General features: G+C 38.9%; 3 protein-coding genes across 3 annotated transcripts; 1 reads left to right on the top strand and 2 right to left on the bottom strand.

The window, feature by feature from the left end:
• The first annotated feature begins 874 nt into the window (after window positions 1-874).
• Window positions 875-4,485, top strand: LOC111441722 (30S ribosomal protein S21, chloroplastic-like). The gene is made up of 3 exons (XM_023078818.1): window positions 875-890; window positions 2,037-2,550; window positions 4,159-4,485. The coding sequence occupies exons 1-3, from the start codon at window positions 875-877 to the stop codon at window positions 4,265-4,267; spliced, it is 639 nt and encodes a 212-aa protein (XP_022934586.1). The 3' UTR covers window positions 4,268-4,485.
• A 109-nt stretch (window positions 4,486-4,594) lies between these two features.
• LOC111441988 (triacylglycerol lipase 2-like) lies at window positions 4,595-8,297 on the bottom strand. Its single transcript, XM_023079225.1, has 8 exons — window positions 8,121-8,297; window positions 7,657-7,770; window positions 6,077-6,328; window positions 5,868-6,011; window positions 5,710-5,750; window positions 5,332-5,411; window positions 5,141-5,236; window positions 4,595-5,053 (listed from the first exon to the last, which is right to left on the bottom strand). The coding sequence occupies exons 1-8, from the start codon at window positions 8,280-8,282 to the stop codon at window positions 4,716-4,718; spliced, it is 1,227 nt and encodes a 408-aa protein (XP_022934993.1). The 5' UTR covers window positions 8,283-8,297; the 3' UTR covers window positions 4,595-4,715.
• Window positions 8,298-9,902: 1,605 nt separating this feature from the next.
• On the bottom strand, window positions 9,903-12,745 carry LOC111442001 (uncharacterized protein At3g27210). Its single transcript, XM_023079241.1, has 3 exons — window positions 12,365-12,745; window positions 10,592-10,672; window positions 9,903-10,520 (listed from the first exon to the last, which is right to left on the bottom strand). The coding sequence occupies exons 1-3, from the start codon at window positions 12,552-12,554 to the stop codon at window positions 10,111-10,113; spliced, it is 681 nt and encodes a 226-aa protein (XP_022935009.1). The 5' UTR covers window positions 12,555-12,745; the 3' UTR covers window positions 9,903-10,110.
• Window positions 12,746-13,262: the final 517 nt, after the last annotated feature.

The following is a 13,262-nucleotide window of genomic DNA, read 5'->3' on the forward strand; positions in this document are numbered from 1 at the left end:
AAAAAAAAAAAAAAAAAAAAAAAAAAAAAAAAAAAAAAAAAAAAAAAAAAAAACATTGAAAGTGATGCAACCATTATGTTTGTCCTATTCATTGGGGGAAATTATGGTAATTAAATAAATCATCTTTGAAGCTTTTTGCATTATTTTATAAGCCAACCAATTATAGAGAAGATGCCTCAACCAAACACTTCTATTGGTAATCCCATTTGGATCATGCTTTTCCTCACTAATCTCTAGATTCTTGTCTCTTTTTTCTTTTGATAAATTTAAGGACAATGGGGCGGTTTTATGTTTGGTTTCGTGACAAGTATACTAATAGTAGATATTGTCTGCTTTTATCCATTACGTATCGTCGTCAGTCTCACAGTTTTAAATCTCGTCTACTAGGGAGAGGTTTCCACACACTTATAAGAAACATTTCTTTTTCTTCTCCAATTGATGTGGGATCCTCACAATCCACCCCTCTTGAGGCCCAGCGTCCTCGCTCGCATATCTCCCCGTGTCTAGCTCTGATACTATCTATAACAGCATAAGCTCACCATTAGCAGATATTGTCCGCTTTGGCTCATTACATGTAGCTCTCAACCTCACAGTTTTAAAACGTGTCTACTAGGGAGAGGTTTCCACACCCCTATAACAAACGTTTTGTTTTCTTCTCTAATTGATGTGAGATCTCACAATCCACCCCTATTGAGACCCAGCGTCCTTGCTAGCACACATTCCAGTGTCTAGCTCTGATACCATTTATAACAGCACAAGCTCATCGCTAGCAGATATTATCCGCTTTGGCTCGTTACGTATAGCTATCAATCTCATAGTTTTATAAGAGGTTTCCACACCCTTATAAAGAATGCTTCATTTCCATCTCCTACCGATGTGGGATCTCACAGGTTTATAGAAAACAATCCGAGTATAATTCAGTAGATAAGATATTCATGATGCTTGAGCAGAGAAATGAGATACAAACAGACCGATATCGTATTTAAACGAGAGGGATATAAGATATACAAGTATGATTAAGAAATTCGTTGTGGCGTTTGCTTTCTCTTTTAATAATGTGATCATATTATATAGTTAAAAGATTCCTAGTCATAATGGCTAACATCAATAACGACAAACCAAGTTGCCATTAACTATGTCACTGGGTCACTCGTGTCACCAAAACCACTCTCGTAACATAATATAATATTCTCAGATAGCTTACAAAGTTGTTTGTGATATCCCACGTTTATTGGAGAGAAGAACGAATCATTCTCTATAAGGACGTGGAAACATCTTTCTAGTAGACGCGTTTTAAAAACCGTGAGGCTGACGACAATACGTAATGAACAAAAGCGGACAATATCTATTAGTGGTGAGCTTAAGTTATTATATTTTTTCTCGGACGAAGAATTCTCATTTAAACGAAGAAATGAGCTGTAGGAGGCAAAGATATCTTGAGCTTAAATGGAGACGAGAACAGGAAACAGTCTCAATTTGGCCCCGTTTTTCTTTTTTGAAAAATATATTATTATTAATTGATGGGAACGGGAACAATTAACATATCTCTACTGATCATGACTAAGGTAAAATAACTAAGGTAACCAAAGTAAAATATTTTATATCGGTCGAAATAACTAAGGTAAAATATTTTAATAAATTAAAAAAATAAAGTATAATATAATTCTTAATATAATTTTTAAAAATTATAGTATTACAATATTATATTCAGAATATAGGGCGGAGATTTGGTGGGGTTCGGGATGGTGAATAAAATTCTCGTCCCCAACCCGATTCTCCACTACTCAGATCAAGTCCCTAGGTTAAATGAATATCTTTATTTATAAATGACTAATTAAATATTGAGCGGAATATAAACTATTATTAATTAGTTTATTTATTTATGTATAAAATATTATATTTATTAAAATAAAATTACTTTTTTTATATATAATTCTAAATTTTAAAAATTAAAAAATTAAAAATTTAGACATACTAAAAATACAAAAAATGTTATTTTAATTATTTAATTATTCTATTTTTGGCGAAATTAAAAGAAAAATGGATTGGGAAACTTATCCACAAATCGAACTCTCGAAGTTGCGAACTCTACACTGAATTGCCAGACCCATCCATGGCTTCTCTCTCCAGCTTCTTCTCCTTCCTCTTACCTTCGAAACCACCGCCCCCAAAGCCCCTTCAGCCCCTCATTGCCTCTCCTTCTCCGGCGAATCAGGCGGCTGCTCAATTTCAGACACTAAAATCCAGAGATGGATCGGTTGCTCTAAGCCCCCAACAGGCTTCGAAACATTCCGAGCCCTTATCGGCGGAATTAGCCTCCGTTATCTGCCCCTCACTGGCCTTTGCTAATACTATGTTCTTCAGATCGGCTTATAATGTGCAGGTGATTGTAGATGATAATGAGCCGGAGGAGCGGCTTTTGAATAGATTCCGGCGAGAGGTTATGAGAGCCGGCGTGATTCAGGAGTGTAAGAGACGGAAATTCTTTGAAAATCCTCATGATGTTAAGAAGCGCAAGTCTCGCGAGGCTGCTAAACGTAACCGCCGGAGGTCTGTTTCTAAAATTTCTTGTGGTTTCTTTTGGGATTTGTGTTTTTGGTTGTGAATTCTGTGATTGTTTGTTTGGATTTTGATTTATTTTGATTCTTCTCCTTGAATTGTTCGCGATTTGTGTTCTGTCCTTTTAGTGTTGAATTTGATTGCTAGGAAGGTAACCTGTTAGATGTATGAGAGAAAAGTAGCTTAAATCGTTGGCCTCATTAATATTGATTCTTCTTCAGTGCTCGTTGAGCTTAGCTTCCCTCGCTTCCCTTTTCCAATGGCTACCCAGTGTTTAGTGTTTATCGCGAGCACGATAACTAGTACACTAGAGGTGCGTTCTTCCCGAGAGACATGCAGATTTTTGAATCTATATTCAACCGTTATTATGAGGTAGCTGACCTTGTTGAACGATTGGTCCTAGAGTAAGAACATACTCTTGAAAAAGTGTATATCTTTGCCAATACGAACAGGGTGTAGTGTACGAAAAGGTTGTTTGAACTTGCCCCATGACGAAGCGAAAATAACTACTCGGTAAAGGACGGAGAGTCTTGCTGCTGGTCGTTGAAAATGCGATTATTGCATTCTAAACCATCTACTCTATAGAAAACTCCTCATAAAAATGTTTTGTTTTCCTCTCCAACCGACGTAGAATCTCACAATTCACCCCATTCAGGGTCCAATGTCCTCTATGGCACTCGTTCTCTTCTCCAATTGATGTGGGACCCTCTAATCCATTCCCGACTGCCTTGTGTCCACCCCCCTTCGGAGCTCAACCTTCTCGATGGTACATCGCTCAGTGTCTGGCTCTGATACTATTTGTAGCAGCCCAAGCCCACCATTAGTAGATATGGTTCTTTTTTCGAGTTTCCCTTTCAAGGTTTTTAAAACACGTCTGCTAGGGAGAGGTTTCTACACCCTTAAGAATGCTTCGTTCTCCTCTCCAATCGAGGTGGGATCTCGAGTTTCCATATTCCCCATGCATAATAAGGGACAGCTAATGCTTTCTCTGTAGGACAACCTGAGTATTGATGTTGGAATTGCTTAGCTCCCAAATAAAGAATTCGATCTTTTTGGGATATGAACCACTCTATTTTATTAAAAGACTCTGGTTCTTCATTTTGGGAGGAAGGTTAACCCAATTGTCGAACCCGACAGAATTCCTTCGACACAAAATTGGAGAAAGACCAAACTTGACAATGAATCTAAGGAGAACCCAACTCACTTATCGATCTCAAAGTACGATTAATCTTCTTATTTGAGTGAACAAAGAAACTCCATGGGTGAGGCCAATGCAACTATAGCTTTTCCGGTTGAGTGCTGAATGCCATCGAGAAGGTGCACCTTTTTTTGTTGATTAAGAATGACAAGAGATTTCTTCCTTTTTCGTTTCGTTATTATTGTATTTTGTTCTCGTAAATAGAGAATTTCACCGAACATCTTATATCTCGAAACCAAGTACACCATTACTCGAGATGGAAGATGGCTGTAGAAAAACGTCTTATTAAGTGAATTCTTGAGGCCCCATTAGCTAATTACAACGTTTGTGATGGGAAAATGGATATCATTTATGCGCTAAGGTGTTTGATGAAACTGAGTTATGGTTTGGTTGATGAACAGGCGGCCACAGCAAAGATTTACACCACAGGACAAGCAGGACGTGCCTGCAACCAAACAGGAAGCTGATGATGACAACTGGGATTTACCTGAAGAAGGCATTCCTTATTAACCCAATCCAATCCAATCCAATACAATCCAAAACTTCAGCCTCACCCCAATGTTTTAATGTTTTCTGCTCATCTCTTGATTTTGGGAAGCTGTTTGTACTCTGTAATCTAAGTTGTTTTCCATGTAATATCATCTTTAGTTGACAAGTTTCTTGCAACATTCCTTTTGAATAAGTAGATGTAATTCATTGTGTTTCGATCAAATAATCATTTCTCGACTCGTAAGGTGAAAACATAGTGGGTTGATATTGTCGACTTGATGATTATGCCTCCTATGGTGTTCTAAAGATCCGGTGACCTTTCTGAGGTTATCGTACGAGATGTAGATATAATCAACTAATGTTGAACTAAAACAGATCGGAATGTTTACACTCCAAATTATTTACTATTGCAAACCTTTATTGCTACAAACTTAATTCTGTGTGTTTGTGTCATTCTTTCAGATTCAAATCAATATAAATTAAGATGAACTCTCTTCTTGAAGAAGGCAATTAGAGGTTTGTAAACCATATCATTTGCATTGATGCCCATGACGTAATCTGCATGGGCGTAGTTTTGGATGAACTGGACGTAGAGCTTATCGACGTCGTGAAACTTGAAGTGGTCGAGGAGGTGATTGACGTCTTCAACGTCGGAGAGGGCATCTCGACCGCCGTAGCTTATGAAAATGGCAAGATCATGGGGAATGTTGGAGAAGTTGTACACCGGCGGCTTGATTTTTCCGTAGTGTTTCAAGTTGAGGTATATTCCGTCGTAGTTGTATTTCGCAAATACTCCATGTTTAACAACTTTTCAAGCCAATCAAACAACATTTTATTCAATTAAAAGAAAGCAAAAGATGCTTTTTGAAACCGTATAACTAACAATAAGCTTACTTTGAGCTAAGTGGACCAGGTTCTTTGTCGACGTTGATTGCGGTTCATTATCGAGAAAGAACTGAACCGTAGATGAATTGAGACAACAATTATCACCTAATAATATAAATAAATTATTAGTTTGAATTAATAATTCTTTCCAAATTACTTTAAAAAAATAATTTTTGAAAAAAGTTGAGACGAGAAGATACCAGTAATAGCAGGTAACAAGTCATAGCAATTCATTCCCGGAAAAGCACACAAATATTTCACAAATTTCTCCACTGCCTGCCTGTCATAGATGAAGAATGAACGATTGATTTTTTTTTATTTTAAATAAGGTTTAAAAATAAGGTATTTATTAATGAAATTTTGAAATTTCATTTGTATTTTTAAAATTTTAAATGTAGTTTTGAAATAAAATAATAGTTTTTTCATAAATAATAAAAAAAATAAACGATATTTTTTAAAAAATTTTGAAAAGTATTTAAGAGTATTATAGACTATTTTATTTAAAAAATTATAAAATTTATGGTTATTTTTATTAATTTAATTTATTTTACTAAGAAAATAGAAAATAAGTTATTTACCCTTTTGGATTGAACTCTATAATACCCAACGACTCAATAATCTGCAAGAAGCATTAAATAAAGGGTTAACCAATAAGAAAGAAACGCCACGCCGCCGACGCCGACGTGGCGACGGTGCTCTGTTTTAAAACCCATTTTCAAAACTCATCGCCGCCCACCTCGCCGAGGAGCGATTGGGCGGCCAAGGCTCCGACAGCGGTGGTCATGTGGCTGAGATAAGCGATGGGGCTCAAAAGCCCCACCGATTGCACCTGGTTCACCAGCCTCCCTTCCGACAACGAGGCTAGCATTATCAACGTCCCCTGCCGATCCAACACCGTCGGTTATACTCCGATCATTAAAAATTGGAGAATTGAAATAAACCCACCAGAGAATGGCCGACGTAGTGGATTTTCCGGCCAGTTTGCTGGGAAACGTGGTCGAAGACGGCGGGGAGTTCATAGGCGGCGAGCTCGTCCCATGACCAGTTCCAGAAGTCCCGGTCGGCAGGGTTCAGGGCGGTGTGGCGGCGGCTGAATTGAGTCCCTCGTGTGTTGGAAATCCAAACGTCGAAGCCATTATCGGCGAGAATCAATGGTAGGTTCTGCTCCGGCGAGTTCAGAAGCCACGACATCCCATCCTCCATAAAAATAAAATTCCACCGTATAATAATTATAAACTAAATTACAATATAATAATAATGTTCGGAGACGAGATTATATTTTCATTCCTATCTCTATCTTACTCCGCCCCGTCCTTACTGGCGCACTATCCACCCCTTTTAGGTCCAAGCGTCTTTACTGGCATTCTATCCCACTCCCTTTTAGGTCCCAGCGTCCTTACTGGCACACACATTATCCACGCCCTTTCAGGTCCCAACGTCCTCACGGGCACATTATCCTTCCCTTTCCAAGTCCCAACGTCCTTACTGGCCCAGCGTCCTTCTTAACACACACACTATCCACCCCCTTTCAGGTCCCAATGTCCTCACTGGCACACTATCCACCCCTTTTCAAGTCCCAGCGTCCTTACTAGCACACTATCTACTCCCATTTAGGTCCGAGCGTCCTTACTGGCACACACACTATCCCACCCTCTTTCAGGTCCCAACGTCCTCACTGGCACATTATCCACCCCCTTTCAAGTCCCAGCGTCTTTACTAGCACACTATCCACCCCCTTTCAGGTCTCAGCATCCTTACTTGCACACTATCCATCCTCTTCAGGAAATAGTCTCCTCTCTAGCACATCGTCTAGTGTCTTGCTCTAATACCATTTGGAACGGCCCAATCTAAAGCCCACCGCTAGCAGATATTGTTCTTTTTGAGCTTTTCCTTTCGTGCTTCCTCTTAAGGCTTTAAAATGTGTCTGCTAAGGAAATGTTTCCACGCCCTTATAAGAACTAATGTTTCGTTCTCCTCCCCCAACCAATATGTGATTGTGGGATCTCACACAGGGACGAAAAAAGTTTTTCGTCCCACCCCACCTAATAAAAATTTGAAACCCGAGATCTATACATACATACATACATATATATATATATTGAGTGGAGTAATAAACATAAGAGAGTGGCCACTTTACTTTAAGTTATATTAAAACAAGTAAAATATTTAAATACTTAAGTTGGCTAAACATTCTATAACATGTGCCCCATGCTCACCACTATATTATGTATCCCTCAAATATATTAACCCAACTTTGATTTATAATAATAATAATAATAATAATAATAATAATAATCATGTCACACCCACAAACTCAATCCATTAAAATTATCTATAATTTTTTAATTCAATAATATAATAAATTAGAGTCAATAGTATATCAGCTGAATTATGTTCACATTGGTTAATAAAATTAATTTATTATAATAATTTTTAAAATATTATCTTCAATATCGATTATATTTTTATATATATGAATTTGTTTTACGACTAAATTTATTATTTAACGGATAAAGAAAACATACCACAAGAATACCATGTTGTACGATGACGGGTGGTTTCTTGATTCCTCGGCCACTCCCATGGCGACTGTGTGGGATCCTCTGCAAGCTTAGAATATATCCATCTTTCGTCGTCACCTATTATGTACATCGAAATTAGGGTTACGGTAGAACCGATAATAATTTAAATTTTCATTTCATAACTATATAATTGGAAATTTATGAGACATTTCTTTAATTAGAATGGTCTTTGCCTCAATTTATTAGTTTTTTTAAATTAGGAAAAAAAAACCTTAGAATTAGTTTAATTTTTTTTAAATAAAGATTTGAATTAATTACCCAATTACGAAAATTAAAATAAAAATTAAAAACTTTTTTTAAAAATTTTTTGAGTTGAAAAACATCCAAGATAAGAAAAGAAAATAGATATTTTAATTTCTGAAAAAAAAAAAAATATATATATATATATATATATATATATATATTGCCTGAATTTCTTGGCACATATAGCCATGAATGGTAACAGCAGAAGCACAGATGCCCAATTCCTCCGGCGAACCAAGGACGCCACCGTGGCCACCGCCGCAACAACCACCGAGAACCACAACCGCCGCCGTCATCACAACAGAAAACCCCCGGAAGAAGGCCATTTCCACCGTCGCTACTTCAATTAGCCCTCTATCTCTCTATCTCTCTCTGGTTAAGGCTTTTTATAATGCGAGAGAGAGAGAGGGGGGGGCCCACGTTGAGGACGTGGCAGTTTTTTTAAGGGAAAATGGATAAATTTGATTTATACACGTGGATTAAAGTATAATTCAATAATTATCTATAAAAACTACTTACCTAATCCTAATTATAAACCTTAAACACGGGTGTTATGGTCATGCTTATGTTCGGCTCTAAACCTTTTTTACTTGCTTTCACGTTAGTTAGTTCTTTATTATTAGAATTTATGTGTGTACGATCCTTCACCAAAATCATATCTATACTTGTTAAGACTAAAATGTACCGTAAAAAAATGTGATTAATAGTTGATTTTTCTACCTAGGTTGTATGCTATTAAAGTCGTTGTTGTTACTTATTACTTTATACAAATTGTTTTCCAAAACTTACTCGAACCCGATTTTCTAAAACTATTTGTCAAGAGCGGAGTCGGAGGATTGAGGAACATACGTCGTCCATGTCAACAGTATCCTAAGTTTAGTTGGCTGACTTACTCGAGAGCAAGAGTAGGTATTAAACAATTACATTGTGAGGCCCACAGGGTGCGATTGTGACACCAAAGATGCTTAACTTGGAGGTCCACCGAAAAGGAAGGCAAATCTTGTTGATACTAGTAACTATGCATTATTTTTAAGCCTTTCTTAACCAACTTGATAAAGTTCGTATATTTATTAGAAACAAAATTGAAAGTTCACGGGTACATTAAACCCAACCCGTAATAATCTTAAAAGTAAGGTTGGGTTATTGTAACCCTATTTTTGGGTTGACTTAACCAAGAAAATGTCAACTCGCGAACTGACCTGAATTCTCGGCCTTCAAAAAATTCAACTCAATTCAACCTTAATGATTTTGGTTGGATAGTTCAAGTTGTTCGGGTTCTCGGGTGTGATGTCCCACATTGGTTGGGGAGGACAAGAAACCACCATTTATAAGGGTGTGGAAACCTTCCTCTAGCAGACGCGTTTTAAAGCCTTGAGGGGAAGCCCGAAAGGGAAAGCCTAAAGAGGACAATATCTGCTAGCGGTGGGCCTAGGTCGTTACAAATGGTATCAAAGCCAGACATCGGACGTGCGCCAGCTTTCTCGCTGTTCCCCGAAGGGGGTAGACACGAGGCAGTGTGCCAGTAAGGACGCTGAGCCCCAAAGGGGGTCCCACATCGATTGAAGGAAAGAAAGAGTGCCAACGAGGACGTTGGGCCCCGAAGAGGGGTGGATTGTGAAGTCCCACATTGGTTGGGGAGGAGAACAAACCACCATTTATAAGGAGTGGAAACCTTCCCCTAGCAAACACGTTTTAAAGCCTTGAGGGGAAGCCCGAAAGGGAAAGCCCAAAGAGGACAACATCTACTAGCGATGGGCCTGGGTCGTTACATCGGGTTATATGAACATACCTAATATATAAAGAACGACATTTTTTCGATTTTTTAAACAAAAAATATGATAATTAAATTTTTATGAAAAAGGTTGTTTATTATATTTCTCAGGAAAAACCCAAAAAAGTCCCATTGCTTTCATCTTCTTCTTCTTCTTCCTCTCCTCTTTGATTTCTAAGATATTCTGATATGGATGTACTAAGAATCTAAGACATGTTTATACATAGACACAGCCTTCAACAACACCAATATCTGTATCTGATATTTCAGGACTTTACACATTTCTGAACAATTGTGAGCTACTCCATGAGCTTTGGGGTCTCACAATGGCAGAAATTCAGAGGGAATTTGCAGCTCGTGGCGTGTTTGATCGAGCGTTGTGTTTATACAGCTATGGCAGGACTTGCCTTCTTCCTCCGGTCGCTGAAGCTACGACGTGATCCCAAGCTTGGGAGGCAGCATTGTGCAGATCCAAATCGTTTCTCCTTTTCAATCCAGACATCTCCTCCATTTGAGGTCCTCTCGCTGCTGCATACGGAGTTTGTTCCCGACATGTAAGGCGTTTCGGGATTTGATTGCAGGGCGAGTTCGTTTAGTGTTGGTTTGGTTTGTATGTCAGTGCCATTTCTTGAGCTATCCCTGAAAAGTTCAGCCAGTTTCTTCTTTCCTGTTGGTGATGGTTTGGGCATGACAATTGGAGTTAGATCATCGAGGACGTGAACTTGGTTCATCCGTGGAGTACCGGAGGAGAAGCTCGTGCGTACCGGAGTGTTTCCTCGTGACGGGGTGAAATCTGCAGCCATTGCAATTGAATGCTTTAGATAAGGAGACTAACAGCATAAAAGAATTCTAATGACTACTTACCACCATTGACACTGTAGAAATCATCTTCACAATCCGAATCCAACCAGCCTCGGGACTCGAAAAACGCTTCATCTTTGCTACCTATGAGACCAGTTTAAAGCTCCATTGTCAACTTGCTTCTTTCATAGAACAGCCATTTCAGAGTTCATACAAAAGTAGGCGAGATAGATAGCAAAACATATATAAACACAAGGACTAGTGTGAAGAACTCTTTCAAGAAAGGACACAAAAAGAAAGAACTCACTATGACAATATAAGCAAGAAAGCGTTCTAATAGCACCCAATGAAAGTCATGTAACAGCTCAAGTCCACCGCTAGCAGATATTGTCTGCTTTGGTACGTTATGTATCGTTGTCAGCCTTACGATTTTAAAACGCGTCTACTAGGGAGTGGTTTCCACATCCTTATAAGGAATGTTTCGTTCCCCTCTCCAACCAATGTGGGATCTCACAATTGGCCAAATCGGATAATATCTGGTAACGGTGGGTTTGGGCTGTTACAAATGGTATCAAAGCCAGACACCGGGAGGTGTGCCAGCGAGGATGCTGGCCCCCAAGGAGATAGATTGTGAGATCCCACATCGGTTGGAGAGGAGAACGAAGCATTCCTTGGTATGGAAAACTTTCCCTAATAGACGCGTTTTAAAACCATGAGGCTGACAGCGATACGTAACGGGTCAAAGCAGACAATATTGAATGGCCCAAGCCCACCGCTAGCAGATATTGTCCTCTTTAGGTGGATTGTAAGATCTCACATGGAGAGGAGAACGAAACACTTTTTATAAGGGTGTGGAAACCTCTCCCTAGCAGACGCGTTTTAGAAATATTGAGGGGAAACCCGAAAGGAAAAGCCCAAAGAGAACAATATCAGCTTGCAGTGGGCTTGGACCGTTACACAATATCGGCTAGCGGTGGGCTTGGACGGTTACATAAAGCAACAAAGACCCACTAAAAATGGAACTCCAAACATAGATAAGTGAAGAACAGCAACCTTGTGAAAGTAGTCCAAGAACAGAAAGTGCTTCATCTATGCAATTCTAAGAACAAATGATCATACAAGAACAAATGATTATTCAAAATGAACCAAACAGGAAAGGCTAAGCTAAACTTGTAATAGACTGGCAGCTTAGTAATAGCTATCAATTAGCCCCGAAGGGGTGGCCCTGCTGATAAGGACTTAAGACGTTGAGTAAGCATTCCTCACTTTCCATGAACTCTGGCATGCTTCATGTGAGATGGATAGAAACTCATGACAATGTTCTTATCAAAAGACAAACTCAAGAACTCTGGTATGCAACAAATTATAAGAAACACCCATCAAAGGATCAATCCACTGATAACAATATATAGATAGAACTGTGCCAATTCTAAGAAATCTGGGGTTTCTCCAAGTTTAATGAATAATTATTCGAAAAGAAAGAGGAAAATTCTTCTCCTGTTCATCAATCTCTGGGGATTTACATTGGAAAAGAGATCGATATTTTAATTTTTTATAACAATAAAACAAATGGGACCTAGATTAACTTTATCGTTCCAATTAAACAATGATCCTATAAGATATTGAATTAGAAAAAGAAAACAGGGTTAGATCATGTGAAAGCAATCAAAGTCAAATCAGGGACACGCAAGAAGCAAACACTTTAGATCGCAAAGTTCATCACTCAACTAAAACAAATCAGCAAGAAATAATTCAGAGAAAGGAAACAAAAAGAAGAAAACAAAGCCGATTAAACTTGAACAAAGTCAAGAAGAAGAAGAAACGGATGATGAGTACCGAAGTGAGAAGGGGAGCTCTGAGATTTGACGAAGACGCCGCCGTGAATGGGAGGGTTTCCGATGATCGGAGTGTCGTTGTCTTTGATCGGGGAGGGAGGAATTGGCAAACCGTTGGGTTTAGAGCCATTTGAGAGTCGGAATTTCACGGCGGAATCGGAGTTTCTATGGATTGAAACACAGGAACCCATTGATGATTTTGCTCTGTTCTTGGCTTAAATTGATGGCTGCGTGATCATCAGGGACTGGAAATGAAGAAATGAAAATGGGGTTTTAGAGAGAGAAGTGGGGAGATGAAAGATGAGGACGGTTTGGGTAGTGGAAGTGTTGTAATGGAAAGAGAGATCGAAAGACCAATCACTATCAGAGAGAGAGAGAGGATTTGGGCATGAAAGGAGAAGGTTGCATTAGCTTGTGGGGCAATGCCAAACATTATTGGAAATGAATGTTGTGTGAATGGGAGTTTTTTTTTTTTCTTTTTTCTTTTTCTTTTTTTTTTCGTACCGTCGTATACATCGGTTCGCAACTTGAATCAACGTGGGATCTCATAATTCACCTCCTTTCGAGGCTCAACGTACTCGCTGACGCACCACTCGGATCTCACAATCCACCCCTTTCGAGGCACAGTGTCATTGCTGGCATACTACCCAGAATATGGCTCTGATACCATTTATAACCGTTCAAGTCTACCACTAACAGATATTGTCCTCTTTGAGTTTTTTCTTCCGAACTTCTTCTCAAAGTTTTTACAACATGTTTGCTAGGGAGAGGTTGACACACCACCTGGATATCTCAATCCACTCCCTTTAGGGCACAGTGTCATCGCTGCACTCTGCCCATAACCTGGCTTTGATACCATTTGTAACCGTCTAAGTCCGCTGCTAACAGATATTGTATCT

The sequence above is a fragment of the Cucurbita moschata genome, unplaced genomic scaffold (assembly GCF_002738365.1).
Source record: "Cucurbita moschata cultivar Rifu unplaced genomic scaffold, Cmos_1.0 Cmo_Scf00004, whole genome shotgun sequence".
NCBI lineage: Eukaryota > Viridiplantae > Streptophyta > Magnoliopsida > Cucurbitales > Cucurbitaceae > Cucurbita > Cucurbita moschata.